Raw genomic sequence first — 27,325 nt, 5'->3', positions numbered from 1 at the left:
GCCTATTGAATTTTTAAATCAATTTTTAGTTTCAAGTATCTTTTCTTGTTCTTTGATTATTTCCTTGACATCTTGTTCTTGGTTCATGGGAACAAAGTGGTATAGTGGTGAAGAGCATGGTTTCTGCACCGGACTGCCTTAGCCTGAACCCTGGTCTGTCACTTTCTAACTCTGTAGTCTTGGTCTTGGGCAAGCCGCTTAACCTTTCTTTGTCTCAGTTTATTCTTCTAGGCCAAGGGTTGGCAGACATTTTGTGTAAAGGGCCAGATCGTAAGAATTAGGCTTTGTGGGCCCAGAGGCAAAATGAAGAATATTTTGTAGGTACTTGCAAAACAAGGGAGAAAAAATTTCCTCAAGTTTTTTAATTGATGAAGTTAAAAATACAATACTAATAATGGTTGAGAACTTTTTTTTTGGTAATAAAGGTTTGCTGATGAGAAGAATGAAATCTCTTTTGGGGGAGAAGGGATAACATTTTAGTTAATTGGAGTTTAAAGTTACTATTTCCTATCATCAAAATTGATTATAAATATTCCTGTTTAATGCTGATTTGTAATGAGATATAATGTATTTCACCTTTGAATATATCTCTTTACATAGATAAGAATTGCCAAATACTGATATCAATCTATGAACATATTTTTTTTTTTTTTTTTTTTTTTTTTTGGCTGCACTGTGCGGCTTGTGGGATCTTAGTTCCCTGACCAGGGATTGAACCCGGGTCCACAGCAGTGGAAACCCGAGTCTTAACCACTGGACCACCAGGGAATTCCCCCAATGGTTTTAATAGAGCGTATTTATTGCTTGGAAGGCATCTATAGAATTATGTTAGATTCATTTCTCATATTTACCCTTTAGCAAATCATTCCATTACTGACTAATCACTTCCAATTGAGGACTACGTGGAACTCCTTGTTGCACAGTTAAATGGTTTTTGAAATGTGGAAAGTACTTTTGTACTTGCACTGAGGTCTGAAAAATGCTGTTGGAACTGTAGTTTGACTTTGGAAAATATATCTACTGCATACTTGTGTGGGAGTGGAGATCTCGAGTCTTATTTCGATTTTTGACAGCATCAAAAGTGTATAAAGCAGCTTGACATTACCTGTGATTCAAACAATGTCAGTTGTCCTTGAAAGGACTTTACCTCAGTATAGGTTTTACAGATTTTTAAGAGCTGTTGGCCTTCTGATTTTAGGTTGAATTCATTGAGAAATATTATCAAATCTGAAGCAAAAACTAATTTCCAAAGTCATTCAGTGTCCAGTAACAGTGGTTGAGGGGGGTTCTTCTTGTTCAGAACAATTTCAGTCTCAACCCTGAGCCTGAAAAATTTAAATAAAACTATACCATTGCTGAGCCATTGTATTGTTGTGTGGTAGAACATATCAGGATATTCAGTTTTTATTTCTGAGACAAATTTTATGGAACTGATAGTTAAGTTCATGAGAGTGGATGAAGTTGACTGTTGACACTACTGGTTCAATAACACATGATAGATTCAAATATTTTTATGCAGAGTACCTGCTGATAGATAGCATAATGAACACTGTAGGCTATAAACACCTTGCATTTAAAAAATATTTATTTAATTTACTTAAAAATAGAAATAATAAATCCACATGTTAACATAAATAACATATTTTTGTAAAAAATGTATATTTTGCAAAGCAAAATAAAATTTTGTAAACACCTTGCATTTTCACAAAGTTTGTAAACTTGTCCAGCTAAGCTTTTTTCTGCTCCATACATGTTTACCACCATCTGTCGTTATTCATCTTAGCAGTTGCCACTTCAGGTTGTACTGAATTAGTATTTTCTCAACCAATTTGGAAAACATTCATGGCTGTAATTGTTCCTTACAGGCTGTTCTTTGAGCAATTATTTTCACTGAGAGACAAGTCTTAAAGATGTTTTATTTTCTCTGGACATATTTCTTTGTCTGCTGTAATCAAACACAATTTAAATCATGATTGGTAAATGACTTTCCTTGCTTGGTTAACAAATGAGCCATTCAGAATCTTACTCTGGTTGTAGCCTCATTTTCATTTTTTATTTTTGGAAGACATTTTGCTTGCGAAGAAATGCCTTGTTTTAAATTTTCTGATTTCCCTGATTGTTGCTCTGATGAGTTGGGAGTGAGTGCTGTGTGGTAGGGCATGTCACGTTATTACCTTAGTTGGTAATGTCTGCCTATCTTGTATTCTTCTGACATAGCTATGATGATATTACATGATAAACGTAATACTTCGACATCTAATTAGATAAAAAAATGTACACTCCACTGTGACTTAAAAGTGTGACATCAGAGTCTACTTTGTTGTTTTTTTTTTTTTGGCCACGCCTTGGGGCTTGCGGGATCTTAGTTCCCCTACCAGTGGTCAAACCCAGGCCCCAGCAGTGGAAGCACGGAGTCCTAACCACTGGACCATCAGGGAATTGCCCTTTGTTCTTGTTTTGATATGAGAGATATTTACTGGTAATTAAAAATGTCAAAGTATGGCAGTATGCATAACACTTGAAATGCTGTCATTGTCGCATGTGTCCCTGAGATTTGTAGTGCACTGAGCAGCAGTATAAAGGGATGAACGCACCGCATACAGTCTCTGTAGTAACTACTCAGCTCTGCTGTTGTGTCACGAAAGCAACTTTAGACAGTGTGTAAACAAATGACCATGGCTGTGTTCTAATAAAACTTCATTTGTAGACACTGAAGTTTTAATTTCATATGATTTCCACGTGTCACAAAATACTGATTTTTCTTGACCACTTAAAAATGTAAAAATCATTCTTCGTGCAGCAGGCTGGATTTAGCCCTCGGGTCATAACTGCTAACCCGGTGCAGATTAAACGGCTCAATATGTGTCAAGCACTTTGAATAGGACCCAGGGACATAGTAGGCTATATAAATGTTTGCAGTTGTTATTATTATTATTTTTATTATCTCCCTGAGGATATTAGTTAAAAATTTTTTTCTTAGAATCCCCTGTTTTCTGATTAATTTCTTTGGTTTCCTTTGGTTTCTTTATTTCACGTTGGAGGCTTTCCTCACAAGTCTAATCGTTTTTGGTGGACCACTCTTAATTTAAGATTGAGACTCCCAGTATTGATTGAAAACTCTGCGTGTGAGCGGATTTTGCTGAGTGGTGGGCATTGCTGTAGGTGGCAAGCCAGCTTTTTAAATGGGGGGAATCCCAAATGTCTGTATCTTTTCCATGGTTCCCCTTCATTTTCTGGGAAGAAAATTTCATTTTTTGGGAAGAACCCTCCAGTCTCCTGCTTTGGAGGCTGGGAAACCCACTGCGTATCTGTGCAGCAGGCAGACTTGAACTTCATTCCCCTGTTTTTATCCTCTGCCTCATTACTCTCTCCAACCTTGGCTTCGGAGTCCAGAGTCTCTCCATTCAGATTTCTTCAGAGTGCACATACCTGGTTTCCTACTCGGGAGGAAAGACTCACAGACTTGAGCCCCCTGCCTTGCCCAATCGTTCATGGTGCTTTTCTCCAGTTCTTTCACCTTCCCAGGGTTCCATGGGGTGGATTGGCTTGCTTCTTGTCAGGGTCTCCTTTGGCAGGCAGGTATGTTGGGGGCATCCTCAGCTCTGCCAGTTCAGTTACTAGCACTCTGTCACCTTTCCATCTTTCACACCTCCTCTGATCTTATACTTGTGGGCTTGTATCTTTTTATTTTCATTGCTCTCATTTCACTGCCATGGAATACCCAACTGTACTTACTTAATATAGCACTTGGAACATAGTAACCTTTTAGAGAATGTTCCATTACTTGGACTAATGGCACCTGTGGTGTTTTAACATGTCCTTTGGCCAGTGATCACTGCCCACTATTTCTCTGGACTCCTGTTTCAATGATGAGGTTTCGCTTTAAAGTTTGTTGAGTACAAATGTGTGTGTGTGTATGTTTGTGTGTGTACACACACATATATACATTCAGGCGATTCTGGAATATAGTTTATGATTTATGGAGTCTTAAGTTGGGACAAAGTGCAGTAGCTTGTTATTTGTATATTTTGAGGGTGTTAAGACAGAATTTGTTTATCATGGATTTTCAGATCCACTAATGTTTACTTTCCAGCTAAGATACATTAAATCAGGAGACAGTCAGTGAGTCAGTACATATAGAAGAGGAAGGAGATTTATTTTATGTATATATCAGAAATTAAATACAAAATAAATACAAAATTAAATACAAATTAAATACAAATTAAATACAAATTAAATACAAATTAAATACAAAATACTGAGCATATCATTTCTTGTTCAAAGTGTTCTTTTCACTCATGATAGTAACATTGACTTGAAATAATTGATCTGAAGTGTTAAATAGCAGTATAAGTCAGACAGCAAAACAAGGCATTATTAGAAGGGTAGTTAAATTCGAAATGAATGGTGAAGATAATGAGTGCTCTAGGACTGTAGAGAAAAAAGAGTGCTCACACTATGCTTAGTGAGTAGCGTTTCAGGTGCTGTGGGACAGGTGTGTGGCGGGGAAGGCAGGTGTGAACAGCAGGAGCGGAGGAGTGGGAGAGCTTGCTAGGTGTTGAGAACGTGGCTTGCCTTACTTTGTTCTGGTACTTATTTGCAAATTGTGGTTCACACACAATTTGTATCAAAATCACTGCGAATGCTTTTTAGAAAATGCAGATGCCTGGGCTCTGGCCTGACATTCTGAATCTTTGAGGTGTAAGCATTCGCATTTTTATCCACATGCTCCACAGGTGTTTTTTATGTACCTTGAAGTTTGAGAACTACCGGTTTGGAGGACAGTTGGAAATAAAGTTGGAAAGCGAGCTTTCAGACTGTGGAGGGTCTTGAATGTCAGTATTTGGCTTTTCATGTGATGAAGAATCATTGAATATTTTTGAGCTGGTAAGTAAAATGATGGAAGTGGTAACTTCACAAATATTAAAAATAGATTATATTTGACCTTTTATTTGGCTAAACATGCCCTGTGCCAGGTCTTTTACTGATTGCTTTGCACGTGTCATCTTGCTTCATCCTCAGAAAATCTTCATGAGTTGTAAGTAGTGTTGTTTTTCTCATTATACAGTGGGGTTTGATAAATGGTAAATGGAGATTCAGGCTGAATCTACACAGACTTAGCAGGATCTGTCTCATACTAGAACCTTTGGTCTTTTTTTTTTTTTTAATAAATTTATTTATTTTATTTATTTATTTTTGGCTGCATTGGGTCTTTGTTGCGCACGGGCGTTCTCTAGTTGCAGCAAGCGGGGGCTACTCTTCGTTGCGGTGCGCGGGCTTCTCATTGTGGTGGCTTCTCTTGTTGTGGAGCTCGGGCTTTAGGCACGTGGGCTTCATTAGTTGTGGCACGCAGTCTCAGTAGTTGTGGCTCGTGGGCTTTAGAGCGCAGGCTCAGTAGTTGTGGCACACGGGCTTAGTTGCTCCGCGGCATGTGGGATCTTCCCGGACCAGGGCTCGAACCTGTGTCCCCTGCATTGGCAGACGGATTCTTAACCACTGCGCCACCAAGGAAGCCCAGAACCTTTGGTCTTAATTTTGATGCTGGACTGAATTTCCTTTTTTTTTTTTTTTTAAGGATTAATGTAGTAGTGGAGTGTGCAGGGTGAATTGAAGTGGAGAGATTGGGAGCAAAGAAATCAGGATACTGTTGCACTGAATCATGTGAGATTGTAGAAGTCTGGTCCAGCATGGAAGCAGCGGGAAGATAAAGAGATGGGCTTAAAAGTTGATATGTAGAATTGTGGGTATTGTAGAAGAATCCACAGGGCTTGTTGATGTCATTGGAGAGTCACCCTAGTAAAGTGGTAAAGACCAGGGACTCTGGAATTAGATTGCCTGGGTTCAAATCCTGGCTTTTCTAGTTATTATCTCTGGGACCTCATGAATTTGGTAAGTTACTTAACCTGTCTGTGCCTTAGTTTCCTCATCTGTAAAATGAGAAAACTGTGCCTACCTCTCAGAGTTGTTAATGGGGACTAAATGAATCAGTGAGTTTAAAGCCCTTAGACCGTGTAAATAAATCTGCTAATAGTGCTGTTGCATATGTGGTTCTTCTGCCTCAGATGCTCCTGTGTATTTCCGTAGATTCTTGTAATAACTCCATTGTAATACTTACCAAATGTGTTATAATAATTTATTGACATGTTTGTCTCTCCAGGATTTGAGTCCATTAATGGCAGGGACCTGGTTTTATTCATTTTTGCATTTTCGGTAGCCATCATAACACCTGCATTTATAGTAGGTGTGTAATAGGCATGTGTGGAATGTATTCTTGGGTATGTGAGTGAGGTAACTTGAGCCAAGAATGCCGATGACATTGATAGGAATAGTGACTTTTGGAGGGGTTGCTTGTTTTGGGGGACAAATGTTAAATTCTATTTTAAAATTTATAATGATAGTACGACATCAGTTGATATGTTCAATACATAGAGATTTATGCTTGGATTTTGACTGAGAAGTCAAGACAAAATATTAATTCTGGGGTCACTCACATAGAGTTTAAAGCACAAGCCATAAGCACATTCAGAGCCTTCCTGAAGGAGAGCAGGTAAAGAGAACAATCCATTTATTTAAGAATTTTTTTTTTTTTTTTTTTTTACTGTAAATTACAACATGTTTCTGGTTTAAAAAAAGTCAAGCAGTACAGAAGGACATAAACTGAAAAGTCCCTTCCCTCCAGATTTCCATTACCATTCTTCAGAGGTAACCAGTCTTGAATCATTGCTTATGTTTCCTTCCAGAAATTATCTAGGCGTATATAAGAATTTACATGTTTATTTAAACTAATGGGATTTTACTATACGAGCTCTTCTGTGTCTTTGTGTTTGTTTTTACTTGCAGTATTTGGGGTATCTTTACATATTAACACATAAGGTCTACCTCATTCTTTTCAGCAGCTACATTGTATTCCATTATATGCTTATTCCACACGGTGGTTAATCTCCAGATGATGATCATTTAGGTTATTTTGTGTGTTTGCTCTTCCAAATAGTGATTAACATCTGTATGTATAGAACTTGTCAACTTGTATGACTTTACCTGTGCAAATGAATTTCTAAAACCAAAATTGTTGGCACACTTAACATTTTGACAGGTGTTGCCAAATACCTACACACTAATGGTGGGGATGCCTGTTTCCTTATTACTCTCACAACTGCTATTAAGGTTTTTCTTAACCTTTGCTAATCAGATTGGTATAAATGATACCTCACTGTTTTAATTAGCATATTTTATTCCTCATTTATACTGAAAATCTTTTCATATATTTATTAGCTACAGGACCTTGGCTATTTCAATAAGTATTTTTTTGGGTAATACCTCTTCAGCAGTGTGCTGTAGGTTACTTAGGGATAAGGAGGAATAATCTACCTTGGGAGATATGTCATATATACTACAAAAACATAGCATTTAAAGGTAGTTTTTACATAATGGAAACTTTAGGTGGGTGGTGGGAAGGTGAGAGGGAAGACTGGTTTTGGGAGGGAGGGTGGAATCAGTTTTACACACGTTAAGATTGAATTATTCACTACATTGCCTTAAAGATAGGTCTTCTGAAAGGTTTACTGCTAAAAGCATCAGCAGTGGCACGCTGCTTATTTCTAGTATAGATTTATGTAAGGAACATTGTTATCCACGAAATTAGTGGATATATAGGTATAAATTTTTATATGTTACATATTATAATTAATATATATAATTATTTATATTATATATATTATATTACCCTTAAGTTAAAAAAAAATTCTTGAGTGTTTTAGGCATATCGATAGAACTGGCATTCCAGTCAGAGGTTGGGACTAGGAGAGGTTTGAAAGTATTAATAATATCGTGGAAGGCACTGGTGAAACCAGGAGAGAGGCTCAGTTATTGAAACATTGAGAGAAGGAAGAGCTGAAAGCCAGGAAGTCTTCTGATGCACAGTGAGAGGGAAGAGCATTAGGACTGTTAGGAGGTGGGGTGATTGGATAGTGGGTTTTTCAAGTTCCATTTTATTGTGGTTTTCAGTGGTAAGGGTCTTGGGAGTTCCAAATACATTGAATGCAAGTGGTGTGTGTGTGTGTGTGTGTGTGTGTGTTTGAAATCCTTGGCATGAATCAGATGCAGAAGAGGTGCCATTGGGCCTCAGTTTTCTACTTTGCTTTCTGCGAGGGTGGGGAGCAGATGGAACTTTCTGGCAAGAGTACCTCAGTGGCTAGTTGTCTTTGCTTGGCTGAACTTGTTCCTCCTTGGCATTGCAGCTGCCTTGGGTGCTGTTTTCACTCTCTGTTCTCAGCAGATAGTACCCTGTTGTTGCTGCCTAATGGAGTGAGGGCAGGGGTGACTGGGCAGGGTGTCCTAGCCAGGTCTGTTGCCCCTGAGCTCTGGCCCTTTTCTGGCCAACTGCCTCTGGACTGGGGTTGCTGTTCCACCCTTGGTACCCTTGATTGAAGACTCCTGAGCCTGCCCTGGATGTCACTTTCCTTTTCAGTCCATCTCCAGCTGTTTTACATTTTATGGGGATTTCTCACAGCTTCTGGTTTCCTGTGAATTTTTGAGCATGGCTGTGTAATAATTGACAAAATTTTTTGCATTATTTTAGGGTTAGGTGAGGAAAAGAGGGGAAGGATGCATTGCATTTTGTGCTCAGTTGGCTGTCTTGGTTTTCCTTGTTAATATTCTGTTCAGTGTCTTCTTATAGCTGACAGACTTTATTCATATTGTTTTAGAAAGGTTTCATATTGGTCCTGGATTGAGCAGTTATTTTAGTACTTTGTGGTCTATCCTAGTAGTTTTGAAAATAAAATTTATTTCCTATAAATCAATAGAAAATAGGCAAAGGATATGAAGAGGTGATGACCTCATTCACAGCAAGAGAAATGAAATGCAAACTAAAACCATATTGTAAACTATTTTCATGTGTCAGTTGGCAAAGATCAAAAAGTTTGATTAAACAGTGGTGGCTGTGGTGTGGAGAAACGGGCATTGCTGAAGGGAGTGGAAGTTGGCAGCCTCTAAAGAAGGCAGCTAGGCAGTGTAGGGGAGGAAAAATAATTTTCCGTTTACCCTTCTGAGCTCTTAACTGTGATAAAAGATCAACAGGAGAAAAACAGAAGTTTATTCACATGTGTACCTCACGTATACATGGGAGATACCTAGGGAAAAATGAGTGGCTTAGAATTCAGTTTAATACCATCTTAATAGGGAAAGGGGAAGGGGAACGTAGGCCTCTTAAGGGAGAACAAATGATTTTTAGGAAAGATGAATGGGCCTTAGAAGAATAGATGAGAGGTATGATAGTTTGTGACAAAGTTAGTCTCAGTGTTGTGTCAACTTCTAGGTGCTCTTGTCAGTCTTCCCTGGTTGATGAAACTGCTCAATTTATGATTTATGATAATGGAGTTTCTTTTGGAGAATCTGTTTTTAGGCAGATAAGGAGAGTTCAGAGAAGACCTCACCCTGCATTTGCTATTTTTCAAGTGCCAACAGCTCAAAATAAGTGGCAAAGTGGCAGATTTTGAGGTGGCATATTTTGCTACTCTTCAGCAGTATCTACCAAAGTTAGAAATGCACATAATCTTTGACTCAGCAATTTTGTTTCCCTGGATTTATTGTACCTATATACTGATACACGTGTGAAATATGTACCAGATACTTATTGGAGAGCGATTTGTAATAGCGAAAGATCATAAGCTACTTAAATGTCCATCGATACGGGATTTATGGAATTAAAAACTGGAATGTTAGAGTTGTAAAAATAAATGAAGTGCTTTATATACATATATGTAATGACTTCTAATATATATTAACTGGGAAAAGCAAAGTAAAGAGGCATATATAGGGTGTTATGGTTTGTGTAAAAAGGAGAAAATATGTGTTTGTGTATACATAGAAAATCTGTGGAATGATATCCAAGCAACCAGTAATATTTTCTCTGAGTTGAGAAACCAGATGGTTAGGAGAAGGGATGGGAGAGAGACTTTTTACTCTATACCCTTTGAACCCTTTGTATTTTGTACCAGGTGCATTACTGATTAAAAAAATAAAGTATAAATAAATCAAGTCTGACTTAAATTTTCATTAATAGACTCTATGATGATAGTCTCATTGTTGCCTTATTTAGGAGAGGTGGGATGGAATTCTGTTCTTTTGAAAATTCAGCATTTATGGACCTTATTAAACTCCCAAAGTAAATTTTTCATTGATTGCTTTTAAGGCACCACAAGAAAAGTAAAATACTGGTTTGTTTAATTGAGAACAGTTTGCTCTGATTCTCATTTCTTTTTATCTGGTGTCATTTTTATTCTGTTAATTTTAATGAAGCAAAGAGAAAGGAAATTGAGTCCATGGCAGAGCCAAGGGAAACCATAATTAAAGTGCTTATTGCCAGTAAACCAGCACTCTTAACTAACCATTTTGATCCACACACTTAGGTGTTTATCCAGTAAACTGTTGTTAGGTCCACAATGCTAACTGCTAATTAGCATGGGTCCCCCCGATAAACAGAGGACTTATAAACAAGTTGTGGCTGTATTTTTTGTTTGTTCTTAAAAAATTTATTTGAGGCATATTCAAGAATTGCAGGGATTATTAGACAAATAAAATAATTTGGAAGGTTTGATAAAAAGGAAATAGTTCCTTTAAGTAGGTGGTAGAGGGCAAAATCTGTTGTATACTCCCAAGTTATGAAGTTAGTGTGGAATCCCCAGAGGACCATGACTTCTTTTGCTTTTATTGAAAAAGTTCAGTTTCAAATAAGATTTGAAAGAAAGAGTTTATTTGGGGAAACTAAGTGAAAGAGCATTCCAGGACACCAAGTAAAATAAATGTGAGATCCTAATCATCTCACCATGTGTTAATATAGGTGATGAAGTAATTTAATATGTAAAAATAAACTTAGTGGTTGTGATAGAAAATAACTGTTAGTCTGATTTGTTGGCACCTTTCTTGGACATATAGATTCGATTTTTGGGTTTGATTTTGTTTTTATTTTAAAAAACTTTATTTTAAAATAATTGTAGACTCATAAAAAGTTGCAAAAATAGTGTGGAGACATTCCATGTACCTTTCACCCAGCTTTCCCTAAGGTTAATATAACTATAGTACATTATCAAAACCAGGAAACTGATATTGACAACACAGAATAGACTGCAGACTATACTAGGATTTCTCCACTTTTTACATGGACTCATTTTTTTTTCTTTTGTGCATATAGTTCTGTGAAATTTTATCACCTGTATAGATTCAGGTAACCACCACCACAATGAGGATTCAGAACTTTTCCAGTCCCACAAATGAACTTGCTCATCACCTGTATTCTGCATTTGTCGGAATCATTCCCCATGGGGTCCTCTGATTTGCTTCTCTATCCCCAGCTTATTGGTTTTGGGCACTCAAAGCATTTTATAATTTCTCTTCTTTAAATTTAAGATGTGTTTCATGGCCCAGAATGTGGTCTATCTTGGTGAATTTTGATGTGAGCTTGAGAAGAATGTATGTTCTGCTGTTGTTGGATGAAGCAGCTAAAGATGTCAGTTATATCCAGTTGATTGATGGTGGTGTTGACATCAGCTATATCCTTACTGATTTTCTGCCTATCAGATCTGACCATTTCTGATAGTGGAGCGTGCAAGTCTCCAGCTATCATAGTGGATTCATTGTTTTCTCCTTGCAGTTCTATTGGTTTTTGCCTCATATTTTGATGGTCTGTTGTTAGGTGGATACACAGTAAGTACTGTTATGTCTTCTTGGAGAACTGACTCCTTTATCATTACATAATGGCCTTTATCCCTGATAAGTTTCCTTGCTCTGAAGTTGGCTGTGTCTAAAATTAATAAAACTATTCCTGCTTTCTTTTGATTAGTGTTAGCATGGTATATCTTTTACCACCTCTTTACTTTTTTAAAAAAAGATTTATTTATTATTTATTTTTATTTATCTTTGGCTGTGTCAGGTCTTAGTTGCGGCATGCGGGATCTTCGTTGAGGCACGCGGGATCTTTCATTGTGGTGCGTGGGCTCTTTGTTGTGGCGCACGGGCTTCTCTCGTTGTGGCGCACAGGGTTCTCTCCAGTTGTGGTGTGTGGGTTTTTCTCTTCTCTCGTTGTGGTGTGCAGGCTCCAGGGCACGTGGGCTCTGTAATTTGCGGCACGCAGGCTCTAGTTGAGGTGTGTGAGCTCGGTAGTCGTGGCACACGGGCTTAGTTGCCCCGCAGCATGTGGTATCCTAGTTCCCCCGCAGCATGTGGTATCCTAGTTCCCTGACCAGGGATCGAACCCTCGTCCCCTCCATTGGAAGGCGGATTCTTAACCACTGGACCACCAGAGAAGTCCCTCTATCACTTTCTTTAAAAAATAATTTGTTTTTGAGATGTGTCCATGTTGGTAATTGTAGCTCTAGTTAATTCATTTTCACTAGTGTATTATATCTCATCGCTAAGATATTAAAATTTTTAATTTTAATAGCTTAAAAGGTATAAAGTAGCTTTGGGATAGGGTATGACAAGTAAGGACTTTATATATTTCAGAATATTTCTTTATAGCATTTTCTAATTGGGCTCAATAATTACTTGAGACATTAAACTGAAATCTAGAGTTATGATTGACAGTTGGCTTGATATGAAGCCTGAGTTGGAGTCAGCTAGTGTTGGGGTCCCTGTCCCCATGATTAAGGAGGAGGAAAGTAGTGTGTGGCCTTGAGTTCAGGGGCAGGTGATAAGAAGCCCGATCAGTATTTCTCACTCATATTCTGAAGGCCCAGCTGTCCATGTGCATTGGGGAAGCCTCATGTCTTCAGATAAGCAGCTCAAGCCAGTCCCAGAGTTCCAAAGGGAATGTGGAAGACTTGCTTCCAAATTCTGATCTTGGCTTCGATGTCTTTGTGGAATGAGGAGGGACGTAGGTGAGAAAGTAAGTCACTACTAATGTAAATTCTCTTGTAACCTGAGCTTCCTTTAGCCACTGAACCCATGTAGTTTCCTTTCATTGTGATGGTAATTTTTTAAAAAAAATTAATTAATTAATTTTTGGCTGTGTTGGGTCTTCGTTGCTGCGCACGGGCTTTCTCTAGTTGTGGTGAGCGGGGGCTACTCTTCGTTGTGGTGTGCAGTCTTCTCATTGCAGTGGCTTCTCTTGTTGAGGAGCACAGGCTCTAGGCGCATGGGCTTCAGTAGTTGTGGCTCGCAGGCTCTAGAGTACAGGTTCAGTAGTTGTGGCGCACGGGCTTAGTTGCTATGCGGCATGTGGGATCTTCCCAGACCAGGGCTCGAACCCGTGTCCCCTGCATTGGCAGGTGGATTCTTAACCACTGTGCTACCAGGGAAGTCCCTGTGATGGTAATTTTAATTTAGTTTAATTTATTATTCATTATTTTATTGTCAGTGAGAGACTTTTTCTGAACAAGTTGAGATAAAACATGATCTTGAACTATGTTAAGTGCAATTTGATGAAGACTGTGATTCATTTTGTAACTGATCTGTTAGTTTTCCCCTTCGTGACCAAGCACAACAAATACTGAAGACAGTAATAATTTATTTACACTCATTCCTTCAACGTAATGCTGTTTAGAGAATGCCTGTTATATGCTAATGTAGACATCTAGAAAGATGAATAAGATAGTTCTTATTTAAAAAAAAAAACCCCAGCAAAACACAACAGCTCATGGTTTAGGAGACTAAGAATGCCAGCAAAAAGTATATGTGCATTATAGCAGGATGAGAGAGGCACTAAGTGTGACTCCTTTGGAATTGGGAGCCCTTTCACTTTAAGCCGGTAACTCACTTCAGTCCTCATTCTCTCCTTAAGTATAGGTAGCACAGTTTTCTACCCTTAGCACATTCAAGCCATCCAGTCTCTATTTCTTTAGTACCATTGTTTTAGACTATTTGTTAATAAGTTATCATTGTTATGAATTTGCTTTGAGATATTTTCTTGGGCAAAGGTATGCCCATTCTAAGATCTACAAGTATAGATTGGGATTTTGTGGTATGTTGGCTAAGACAGATTTTAGCCTCATTTTTTGCCTTGTAACTTTGTATCTGATGTCTAATATATTTAAAAACAAAGAGAGGTATGATTTCTTTTACTAAGTTTAGAGTTTCTTACATTTAGGTCAGGAGTAAGAAAAGTATGATGATTATTTTGAACACGTTTGAAATTTCTTTTCATTCTTTATAGGTTGTCTTGTGGAAATGAAGGTTTAAGGACAAGTTATCTACCAGATTAAAAGATGGGATCGAATAGCAGCAGAATTGGTGATCTTCCTAAAAATGAGTACTTAAAAAAGTTATCAGGCACAGAATCTGTCTCTGAGAATGACCCGTTCTGGAATCAGCTACTGTCATTTTCTTTCCCTGCACCAACTAGCAGGTAAGAGGTTACTTGGAGATTGAAAATTTGTATCAAGGACCACATAAGCTTGTGTGGTATGCTGATTTAAAAAAAATTTTTTTTATTTTAATGATCAGTCTGTCCCTCCATTTGTTGTACAGGTACCAGTAGAAAATCCAAAAGGTATGAAAAGGAGGAAATAAGTTTTTCTCTTTCCTTTCCCCCACTCAGCCACCTCCCTTGCCCAGAGATAATTCCTGGTAGCAGTTTCTTTTGAATGCTTCCAGGGATAGTAAAACCATATTATTTCATGTAGTTTTATAAAACTGTTTAACCACAAATGGTAGCATACTACACATACCTTGCTTTTTCGTTTTTGCTTGCTGTCCCTTGCTTTTTTTCCCCACAGTTAAGTAAAACATATGTATATGCATATATGCAACTGCCTTATTCTTTTAAATGACTGCAGAGTGTGCATAGATTATATGAAATTGTTTTTTTATTGGTGGACATTTAGATTGTTTCCAATTTCTTGTTATAACAGATAATGCTGCATACATAATTTCTCAAGCATACAAATAAATCTCCAGTATAAATTCCTCCAAGTAGAATTGCTGGGTCAAAGTATATGTGCATTTGTAATTTGCCAAACTGCTCCATGGAAGTTGTACCAATTTATACTCCTACCAGCAATGTATGAGAAGGTCTGCTTCCCCACCCCTTTGTCAATTTAATGCATTTTTAGACTCTTTGGCCTTTGTCAATTTGGTAGGTGAAAACCAATATCTCATTTTTAACTCTTTATTATAAAAACTGACAGACATATAATTATGTAGAGTGACTAGAATATTGAATTCCCATTACTCAGTATGTAGATTTTAAACATTTTTATTTATTTGTTTTTAACAGCTTTATTATGATAGACTGAATAATGGCCCCCTAAAGATACCTGTGTCCTAGTCCCTGGAATCTTTGAGTATGCTATGTTATAGCATGTATCAATATTTCACTCCTTTTTATTTCTGAGTGAGATTCCTTTGTATGAATATACCATCTTTTGTTTATCCATTCATCAGTTAATAGCCATTTGGATTATTTCCATATTTATTTCATCTGTTTTTTAGGGTTTTTTAAAGTAAATTAAAATATGGACATTTTCTTTTATAACTGTAATACCATTATCACACCTTACAAAGTTAACAATAATTCCTCTTACCCAGTCCATTTTCAAATTTCCCTAGTTGTTTTGTAGTTCATTTGTTACAATTGGGAAATAAATAAGGTGTATACATTGCATTGCAATACACTGCAATAAGGTAGTTACATTTCTTAAATGTCTTTAATCTCGAATAGAGGTATGTACTCCCCAACTCCTGCCACTATTTTTTTCCCTATGCTGTTACTTTTTTTTTTTCTTTTAACAAACTGGGTCAGTTTTTCTGTAGAATGTTCCACCTTCGAGACCTACCTGATTGCTTCTCATATTTTGTTTTTTTATTTACTGTATTTTCTATAAATTGGACATCAGATTTAAAGGCTTGATAAAATTTGCGTTAAACATTTTTGGTAAGAGTATTTCATAAGTGATGCTAGGTACCTTATATTGTATTTCATTAGGTTACAGAAAATGTGTGGGTTTATATCATTTATCATGCTAAGACTGATCAGAGGTTTGAGTGTGTTTTAGCATCCATTGATGATTTTGGTCTGAATCACCTGTTTCATAAGAGACTCCAAAATGGTAGTATTTCTAATTTGGTCATTTCTTGTACATTTATTAACTGGAATTCTCCTGTGAAAGAGTGCTTTCATGAATTAGGATATATAAAACAGTTTTTACTACATTATTAATAAGGGTAAACACTTAATTTTTTTCCTCTACTGATTTTCAGTAACGAAAATAGTGTAATAGTGACAAATAAGTCTGTATTTCCGCTTTCCCCTGACCCCAGGGTTGGAAGGGCTATCTCTCTCTTTTGAGTATGAATTTAAAAAATATATAAATATTGATATATGTAAATAAAATATATGTGTATGTATGTGTGTTGTGGTCCTTTAACAATCAAGGTTATGTTTATTTTTATATGTTTAAGGATTAAGGATTATTGGTATTTCCTTTTTGTGAATTGTTTATATATTTTGGCAATACATTTTAATTTCTGACTTTCGGGTATAGTTGGATTGGACCTTACAAGGTTGGCTTAGTTTGCAGTTTTTGTGATAATGTGGGTTAGTTGTATATTATGGGAAGTGGATACATGCTACTGCTTCTGAGATCCTTGGAAAATTAAAGGTGGTTGTGGATTGGTGGGAGAGGTCAAACTGGAGATGAGCTGTAGCATCATCAAGTTTTGAAACCATTTCGTTTACCTTTAAGGAATTGTCATTGAGTATCACTGCTCATGTAGTAATAAGACTTAGAGAAAAAAGGGCATATAAAGAGAAAATTATTTATTATCCAAAATAAATTTTCTTTTCACTTATGTAAACTGTAGTACAATCTATATATGCTCTTCCAAAAGACATTAAAGAAGACTTAACTAAATGGTGATGTATACCATGTTCAAGGATTAAGAATTGTAAAAGTGTCAGTTCTTTCCAAATTGACCTGTAGATTGAAAGCAATTCCAATTAAAATTCCAACAGCTTTTTTGGGGGGGTGGGTGAGGAGATCTTGATAAGCTCATTCTAAAATTTGAATGGGAAAGAACAAAACTAATAATAGCTAAAGTACTCTGAAGAAGGGAAGGAAGATTGTGTGTGTGTGTGTGTGTGTGTGTGTGTGTGTGTGTGTACTTGATTTATGCAAAGCTGGCAATTCAGAGCATTGGAGAAAGGATGAACTTCTCAAGAAATAATGATGGGAATAAGTTGTTAGCCATTTTTGTCTATTTCTTACTTTCTAAGTTTTCCATACTTGTGCTGGTGCCTTGCAGTTTGAATTATTATGACTTTATAGTTTGTTTTGCTAATTACTGCTTTTTCTCAAAGATCCTTTGCTGTTCTCATGTGTTTATTCTTTTTGATGTCATTTCTTTTTCTTAATTCATCCTAGCTTATAGAGAAAAGTATAAAGGAATCTTAGAAAGTGTAAAAAGCTGTAAAATGAGTAAACTGCACCTTGTGGGGGGATGGGTGGCTATTCAGAATATCCAGAGAAGCTTTGTTTGTGGTGGTACATATGCTTTTGGTACTTTTGTCACTTTGTTTGAGGCCCGCCCCAGCTCCTCAGTCTGGTATTTGATGTGTGAACCTTGACATTGAGCAGGCCTTGAGGTGGAAGGTGCCACCACCTCATTGACAGTCAGGGATGGAATTACCTAGTTTATGAATTAGTCAAGACTAAGAGGAATATCTTTAGGGAAGACTCTGAATCCAGACATTTCTGAGATTGCTCACTCCTGGAATTCCTTGGATCCCATATGTGCTGTCTTCAAGTGCAGCCAAAAATTGATGGCTGCCAGTTTTTTTAGAAGCACTAAGTCCTTCAGGACTAATCTAATCCTTCCTTACTATAAACTGTTTTTTGGCACTAGAATAACCAGATTTTGTTATAGTTTCCAGGCACGGTTGAAAAATCTTTAGATTCTTCAATAGTTTTTAACTTTTCACCTTATTAAAATTCCTTGTGAAGCAAAGGTCTGAAATAAAATCAAGATTAATTCAAGAGTAGGGACTTCCCTGGTGGCACAGTGGTTAAGAATCTACCTGCCAATGCAGGGGACACAGGTTCAAGCCCTCGTCTGGGAAGATCCCACATGCCGTGGAGTAACTAAGCCTGTGTACTACAGCTACTGAGCCTGCGCTCTAGAGCCCGCGAGCCGCAACTACTGAATCCTGCATGCCTAGAGCCCGTGCTCCGCAACAAGAGAAGCCCCCACTGACTGCAATTAGAGAAAGCCTGTGTGCAGCAATGAAGACCCAACGCAGCCATAAATAAATAAATAGATAGATAAATAAATATTAATTCAAGAGTAAAGTTTAAGTAATATACTGTTTATTTGTCTTAATAAAATGTTTAAAAATTACTTATATGACTGATTTCATACTAAATATAGCAGCAAAACCAAAAAACAAAACTGTGCTGAAGACAAAGGTAGTAAAATCATCTATATCCACAATAAGGAGTTAAGGGATACATGAAACAAAAAGGTGTTAAATGTGATGTCAAAACACTAAACTATATATATATATATATATATATATATATAGTTTATATGTATAGTTATATATAAACCTCGTGGTAGCCACAAACCAAAAATCTATAATAGATGCACACGAAAAAAGAGAAAGGAATCCAAACATAACACTAAAGGTGGAAGAAAGGAACAAAAACAACCAGAAAATGATTAACAAAATAGCAATAAGTACATACCTATCAATAATTACTTTAAATGTAAATAGACTAAATGATCCAATCAAAAGACATAGAGTGGCTGAAGGGATACAAAAGCAAGACCCATCTATATGCTGCCTACAGGAGACTCACTTCAGATCTAAAGACACAGACTGAAAGTGAGAGGATGGAAAAGTTATCCCATGCAAATGGAAACAAAAAGAAAGCAGGGGTAGCAGTACTTATATCAGACAAAATAGACTTTTAAAACAGACTGTAACAAGAGACAAGGACGTTACATAATGATCAAAGAATCAATACAACCAGAGAATATACAATTGTAAATAAATATATATGTGCCCAATATAGGAACGCCTAAATACATAAAGCAATTAACAAACATAAAGGGAAAAATTGACAGGAACACAGCAATAGTGGGGGACTTTAACACCCTACTTAAATCAATGGACAGATCATCCAGACAGAAAATCAGTAAGGAAACTCTGGTCCAAATGACATATTAGACCAGATGATACATGTTTATTATATATATTCCATCCGAAAGCATGAGAATACACCTTCAAGTGCACATGGGCCATTCTCTAGGATAGATCACATGCTAGGGCACAAAACAGGTCTCAGTAAATTTAAGAAGATTGAAATCATATCAAGCATCTTTTCTAACCATGGCAATATGAGACTAGAGATCAGTTACAAGAAAAAAAACAACTGCAGAAAACCCCAAACGTGTGGAGGATAAACAGTATGCTACTAAACAACTGTTGGGCCACTGAAGATTTCAAAGAGGAAAAAAAAAACCTGGAGACAAATGAAAACAGAAACACAATGATCCAAAATCTATGGGGTGTAGCAAAAGCAGTTCTAAGAAGGAAGTTTATAGAGATACAAGCCTACCCCAGGAAACAAGAAAAATCTCAAACAATCTAACCTTATGTCTAAAGGAACTATAAAAAGAAGCAAAACCCAAGGTTAGTAGAAGGAAAGAAATAACAAAGACCAGATCAGAAGTAAATGAAGTAGAGGCTAGAAAAACAATAGAAAAGATCAGTGAAACTAAGAGCTGATTCTTTGAAAAGATAAACAAAATGGATAAACCTTTAACCAGACTCATCAAGAAAAAGAGAGGGCCCATATAAATTCGAAATGAAAGGGCAGTTACAACTGACAGCACAGAAATACAAAGGATCATAAGAGATTACTATGAACAATTATATGCTAGTATAATGGACAACCTAGAAGAAATGGATTAATTCCTAGGATGTACAGTCTTCCAAGACTGAATTAGGAGTAAATAGAAAATACGAGCAGACCAGTTACCAGTAATGAAATTGAATCAGTAATCCAAAAACTGCCAACAAAGAAAAGTCCAGGACCAGATGGCTTCACAGGTGAATTCTACCAAACATTTAAAAAAGATTTAACACCTATCCTTCTCAAGCTATTCCAAAAAATTGCAGAGAAATGCTGCTGAACTCATTCTGTGAGACCAGTGTCACCCAGATACCAAAACCAGAAAAGACTACAAGAAAAAGAAAATTACAGGCCAATATCACTGATGCAAAAATTCTCAACAAAATATTAGCAAACTGAATTCAACAGTACATTAAAAGGATCATACACCATGATCAATTGGAATTCATCCCAGGGATGCAAGGATGATGGTTCAGTATCTGCAAATCAATATGATACACCACATTAACATATTGAAGACTAAATCATATGATCATCTCAGTAGATGCAGAAAAATTGACAAAATTCAACATCCATTTATGATAAAAACTCTCAACAAAGCATAGGTATAGAGGGAACATAACTCAGCTTAATATATGACAAGCCCACATCTAACATCATACTCAATGGTGAAAACTTGAAAGCATTTGCTATAAGATCAGGAACAAGAAAAGGATGCCCACTCTTGCCACTTTTATTCAACAGAGTATTGGAAGTCCTAGCCAGAGAAGTCATACAAGAAAAAGAAATAAAAGGAATCCAAACTGGAAAGGAAGAAGTAGAACTGTCACTGTTTGCAGATGACATTGATACTATGTATAGAAAATTCTAAAGATACAACCAAAAAACTATTAGAACTAGTAAATGAGTTCAGTAAAGCTGCAGGTTACAAAACTAATATACAGAAATCTGTTGTGTTTGAACTAACAATGACCTATCAAATAGAAATTAAGAAAATAATCCTATTTACAATTGCATCAAAAAAAATACTTGGGGATAAATCTAAACAAGGAGGTAAAAGACCTATACTCAGAAAACTGTAAGACATTGATGAAAGAAATGGAAGACAACACAAACAAATGGAAAGGTATATCCTGCTATGGATTGGAAGAATTAATATTGTTAAAATGACCATACTCCCAAAGGCAATCTACAGATTTAGTGCAATCCTTATCAAAATACCAATGGTGTTTTTCACGTAACTAGAGCAAATAATTCTAAAATTTGTATGGAAACACACAAGACCCTGAATAGCCAAAAAAATCTTGAGAAAGAAGAACAAAGCTGGAGATAACACACTCCCTGATTTCAAACTATACTACAAAGCTTCAGTAATCAAAATAGCATGGTACTGGCACAAAAACAGACACAGATCAATGGAACAGAATTGAGAGCCTAGAAATAAACCCACACACTTATGATCAATTAGTCTACAACAAAGGAGGCAAGAATATACAATGGAGAAAAGACAGTCTCTTCAGTAAGTGGTACTGGGAAAACTGGACAGCTCCATGTAAAAGAATAAAATTAGAACATTCTTTAACACCACATACAAAAATAAACTCAAAATGGATTAAAGATTTAATGTAAGGCCTGAAACCATAAAACTCCTAGAAGATAACATGGGTAGTATATGCTCTTTGACATTGCTCTTAGCAATATTTTTTGGAGATGTCTCCTCAGGCAGGGGAAACAAAAGCACAAATAAGCAAATGGGACTACATCAAACTAAAAAGCTTTTGCATAGCAATGGAAACTATTGAGAAAATGAAAAGGCAGTCTGTCTACTGAATGGGAGAAGATATTTGCAAATGATATATCAGATAAGGGTTTAATATCCAAAATGAACAAAGAACTCATACAACTCAACATCAAAAAAACAAATAACTGGATTTAAAAATGGATAGAGAACCTGAATACACATTTTTCCAAAGAAGACATACAGCTAGCCATCAGACACATGAAAGGATATTCAATACCACTAATCATCAGGGAAATGCAAATTAAAAGCACAATGCAAATTAAAACCACAATGAGATACCCCCTCACATCTGTCAGAATGGCTGTCATCAAAAAGACAAATACGTGTTGGTGAGGATGTGGAGAAGAGGAAACACTTGTGCCCCGTCGGCAGGAATGTATGTTGGTACGGTCACTATGGAAAACAGTATGGAGGTTCCTCAAAAAGTAGACATAGAACTACCTATTTCCCTTCTGGGTATTTTTCCAAAGAAAGTGAAAACACTAGTTAGAAGAGATACACGCACCCCTATGTTCATTGCAGCATATTTACAACAGCCAAGATATGGAAGAAACTGAAGTGTCTGTCGACTGCTGAACATATCAGAATTCATATAGCCATTTACTTTTTTTTTTTTTAATTTTATTTATTTATTTATTTATTTATTTTTGGCTGTGTTGGGTCTTCATTTTCTATGCGAGGGCTTCCTCCAGTTGCGGCGAGCGGGGGCCACTCTTCATCACAGTGCGCGGGCCTCTCACTGTCGCGGCCTCTCTTGTGGCGGAGCACAAGCTCCAGACGCACAGGCTCAGTAGCTGTGGCTCACGGGCCTAGTTGCTCCGCAGCATGTGGGATCTTCCCAGACCAGGGCTCGAACCCGTGTCCCCCGCATTGGCAGGCAGACTCTCAACCACTGCGCCACCAGGGAAGCCCTATAGCCATTTACTTTTACCATTTGGATTGCCTCCAGTGTTTTCCTGTTACATACATTGAACAATACAGCAATAGCCTTATACGTAACCCATTACATATAATATGGCAGTAGCCTTATATGTATGGTAGAAGTGACTTCTGTCCTGTGAGTAAAGTATGGCCAAATGACTTCCATTAATTCTTCCAGTTTGTGTTGGTAGAGCATGAGAAACAAGTGTAATAGGTCAGCAACATATTTTATGGAACACTGAAAGTGCTTCCCAACATATTTCTTGTGTTTTTTGGGTTTTTTGTTTGTTTGGAAACTGATAAGGCTGGTCAGATGTATGTGGTGGCCTGGAGGCTCTGAGGGTGCAGAGGTTCTGACCACAGGGGACTGAATGGGAAGATCACAATCTGTCCACTTGCCCATTTTTGGCATACTGGTTAGAAAGCTGAGGATTAGAATTGATTCCTTGTGGGTTCTTGTTAAGTGGATTTGGTGAAAGCATTGTTTTAAGGAGTTTACTTTTGGGGTGGAGTGAGTGGTAGATTGGAAAGAGGAGGAAAGAGGAGAAACTCAGGAAGGGAAACCAGATGGGAGGCAGCTGCAGTGACATAAGCACCATGTAATGAAGGTCTGAATTTCTTTGCCTGTATAGGAAATGGGAAGTCCTCCAGCCACTATTCGTTAAAAGCTCTTTTATTTTAAATTGATATTTGACTTGAGCATTAATAATTAAGGAGCTTAGAATTCTAGATTTGAGAGCAGTGCTGAGCAATGTAATGACAGCTTGTGTGCTTACCAAGAATGAGAATCAGTTTGCCAAAAGGTGTGGTGATTTTGGGTAAAGTGTAGAGAATGGAGACAGTAGAACATGGTAGGGGGAGCATAGATTTTGGAGCCAGACTGACTTTGTCTTGCATCTCAGCTCTACTGCTTATTACCTCTGTGAATTTAGGCAAGCTTACTTAATTCTCACCGAGCCTGTTGACGCTTCTGTAAAATGGAAATAATATTACCTACCATGTATATAGATTTGTGGGGAGGATAAAACACCATAATGCACGTAAGGTGTCTGACTTTCCTCTTCTTTCAAGGAATAAATACCCATTAATTTAAAAGAGTGCAAGGGCTCTGTCTTGAGAGTTAGTCTAAAATATTTGAGGGTTGAAAATAAGTAGCAGAAATTTAACCAATTTTCTGATGACTGCTTTATCCTCTGATTGAAAATCCTATGACTCTTGAATTAATTGTTCAGCTGTTTTAAAAATTAGGCCAAACACTGACTATACTATTACTTGTCTCTGTGCAGACTCCCTGTCCTTTTTATAAAGGCTACTTTTTAGAAGCCTTTACTGCATAGTGAGAATTGTATTATGTGTACTGAGCACTAGATGGTGCTCAAATAAGGCAAGAGGCAACTTTTGGTACAGTCACACAATCACTAAACTCATTTTTCTCAGTTGCAAATTCATGTGTGTTCATCTTTAGTACCTTTAAATACAGAAAAGCTCAAGGAAGGTAAAAATGATAAACATAACACTAATCAGAAGTAACCTTTGTTAACTTTTTGGTGTATATCTTGTCAGTTCTCTCTCATTTAAAAATGTTTGCATCATATTCCACACATTTTTTATTTAACTCACATATTCCTCATGTCATTGTGTTCATACAACATAATTTTAAATGGTTGTAGAATGTTCTGTCTTTTAGATGTCCATAAGTTATATCGTTGAACATTTTGCTTGTTTCTTATTTTTCCTGATTGTATATAAAAAACTATGCTGAAATTCCTTGTAGCCAAGTCTTTGTGCATATCCTTAACTATACAACTGGAGTGAGTTCTTGGTAGTTGAATTGCTGGTAAAATAGTCTTTTTTTTTTTTTTTTCTTTTTAAATCACAGAAATCTTTCATTGTATAAAAGTTAGAAAATACAGAAACAAAAGGGAAGATTGTCATGTGTTATCATCGTATAGAGATAACCACTGTTGATATTTTGGTATATGTTTTTCCATACTTTTTTTTTAATGGACATTCCTAATAATAGACATGTGTATTTATGTTTCCCTCCCCATAAATATGTGATTGTACTGTATTACTGTTATGTAACTTGTAAAAATTAATGTATTTGATATATTTCATTTTTTGTAAATGTGAATATTTTAAGATGTATTTACCAAAAAAATGGTTATTGAATGCCTCCCATTTGTTAGGCACTGTTTTTAAGGGCTGGAAACATTGTAGTGAACATGAGGGGCAAGGTCCCCGCTCTCAAGCAGCTTATATTTTAGTGGAGGAATGGGCAATAAACAAGTAAAGAAATAAATACATAAAGTCATTTTTGAAAAATAAAGCAGAGCAAGGTCATGAAGAGTGATAGAATGAGAACAAATACCAGAGGGAAATTTCTTTAGCTAGAGGGTCTCTGGGGTAGCGGCATTTAAGCAGACATTAGTGAAATCAGGGAGCCCTGCATGTTCTGGGGAAAGAGTATTCCACCAGGTAGAGGAAACAGCAAATGTAAAGGATTTGAAGCAGGAATAAGTTCTGCATGTTAGAGAAGTAGCAAAAAAGCCAGTGTGGCAGAACAGTGAGCAAGGAAACAAATTACATAGGGATTTTGGGCCATGGTAAAGATTTTTTATGAAGTGTGGTATTGCAGAGACGAGCATGCTTTAATGTTGGTATTTGGGGAATTTAGTCTGCTGTAATTTACTTACTCTCCTATAATATGGAAAGATTTTACTCACATAGTTTGTTTTATTGTGGTATAATTTACATAACATAAAATTTATCATTTTAGCCATTTTTAAGTGTATAGTTCAGTGGCATTAAGTACGTTCCCAGTGTTTTACAGTCATCACGACTCTCATTTCCAGAACTTTTTCATTATCTCAAACGGAAATTCTGTACCCATTAAACAGTAACTCCCTATTCCCCCCACTTTCCAGCCCATGGTAACCTCTACTCTACTTTCCATCTCTATGAATTTGCCTATTCTAGGTACCTCATATAAATGGAATCGTTTAATATTTATCTTTTTGTGTCTGGCCTGTTTCACTTAGCATAGTATTTTCAAGTTGCATCCATGTTGTAGCACATATCAGAATTTCCTTCCTTTTTAGGCTGAAAAATATCCACTGTATGTATTTCCCACATCACATAATGTTTTTTAAACTTCAGTTTGTTGTACTTTCTTATAAATTCTTTTAAATAAATGCCTTTCATTTCTCTTCAGCATTGTTAGGTTCCAGTTACCACTCTGATTTTTTTTCAGGGATCCTCCTTGCATTCTAAAGAATACGTTCGTTCTGCTAAGAGGCTTGGCTAATGTAAACAGCAGCGTTAATTTAGCAGTTATTTATTGAGCACTTACTGTGTGCCGGTGCTGGGCTCATTTCGAAGACTCATTTCCTCATTTAGTTCTCACATCAAGTCTGTGGGGTTGGTACTGTTATTATTCCTGTATGTGAGAAAAGAGGCCTGGGGAGGTTTTCCGAGGTCATATGGCTAGTAGCTTCCATGGACCAGATTCAAACCAGGTTTATGTAGCTCCAGAGATGAATTCTGTTGGTCATTATGCTACACAGTCTCCATTTGGAAGCATAGACCAATCACTGACTGAGTATCAAATAATGGCTAAAGAGATGCAACATTAAATTATACATGCTTATCTTTGAGAAAAGAATCACCAGATCTGTATATTCACATTTTCAAGCACTTTCAAAGTGAGGGTGATAATAACACATACTTTATGTTTGAGTGCCATTATTTACAATGTACATGTAATAAATATATTATTTACAATTAATATAGGCAAGTTGATGTATAATCTGTCCCGTGTTTTAACCTTGCCTTGTGTCTTCTCTGTTTAAGGGGAGTTGCCAGAATAATCCTTCCTCAGAGTTTCTTTTTTTTTTTAAACATCTTTATTAGAGTATAATTGCTTTACAATGGTGTGTTAGTTTCTGCTTTATAACAAAGTGAATCAGCTATACATATATATATATATATATATATATATATATCTCCCCATATCTCCTCCCTCTTGCGTCTCCCTCCCATCCTCCTTATTGCACCCCTCTAGGTGGTCACAAAGCACCGAGCTGATCTCCCTGAGCTATGTGGCTGCTTCCCACTAGCTATCTGTTTTACATTTGGTAATGTATATATGTCCATGCCACTGTCTCGCTTTGTGCCAGCTAACCATTCCGCCTCCCTGCGTCCTCAAGTCCATTCTCTATGTCTGTGTCTTTATTCCTGTCCTGCCCCTAGGTTCTTCAGAACCATTTTTTTTAGATTCCATATATATGTGTTAGCATGTGGTATTCGTTTTTCTCTTTCTGACTTACTACACTCTGTATGATAGACTCTAGGTCCATCCACCTCACTACAAATAACTCAATTTCATTTCTTTTTATGGCTGAGTAATATTCCATTGTATATATGTGCCACATCTTCTTTATCCATTTATCTGTCGATGGACACTTAGGTTGCTTCCATGTCCTGGCTATTGTAAATACTGTTGCGATGAACATTGTGGTACATGACTCTTTTAGAATTATGGTTTCCTCAGGGTACATGCCCAGTAGTGGGATTGCTGGATCGTATGGTAGTTCTATTTTTAGTTTTTTAAGGAACCTCCATACTGTTCTCCATAGTGGCTGTATCAATTTACATTCCCACCAACAGTGCAAGAGGGTTCCCTTTTCTCCACACCCTCTCCAGCATTTATTGTTTCTAGATTTTTTGATGATGGCCATTCTGACTGGTGTGA

The 27,325-nt window shown here is 36.8% G+C and overlaps 1 protein-coding gene across 2 annotated transcripts in view; it reads left to right on the top strand.

The window, feature by feature from the left end:
• The window catches only part of DYM (dymeclin), a 403,514-nt gene that overhangs the window by 9,000 nt on the left and 367,189 nt on the right, over nt 1–27,325 (top strand). For both annotated transcript variants that reach the window (XM_036822924.1, XM_036822925.1), the window contains exon 2: nt 14,150–14,341. In XM_036822924.1, the coding sequence (XP_036678819.1) occupies nt 14,202–14,341 (140 nt within the window). In that variant the 5' untranslated portion in view covers nt 14,150–14,201. The remainder of the gene's footprint in view (nt 1–14,149; nt 14,342–27,325) is intronic.

This window comes from Balaenoptera musculus, chromosome 14 (genome assembly GCF_009873245.2).
Source record: "Balaenoptera musculus isolate JJ_BM4_2016_0621 chromosome 14, mBalMus1.pri.v3, whole genome shotgun sequence".
Classification (NCBI taxonomy): Eukaryota; Metazoa; Chordata; class Mammalia; order Artiodactyla; family Balaenopteridae; genus Balaenoptera; species Balaenoptera musculus.
Note: the sequence above shows the minus strand (reverse complement) of the source record. Positions and strands in the feature narration are given on the sequence as shown.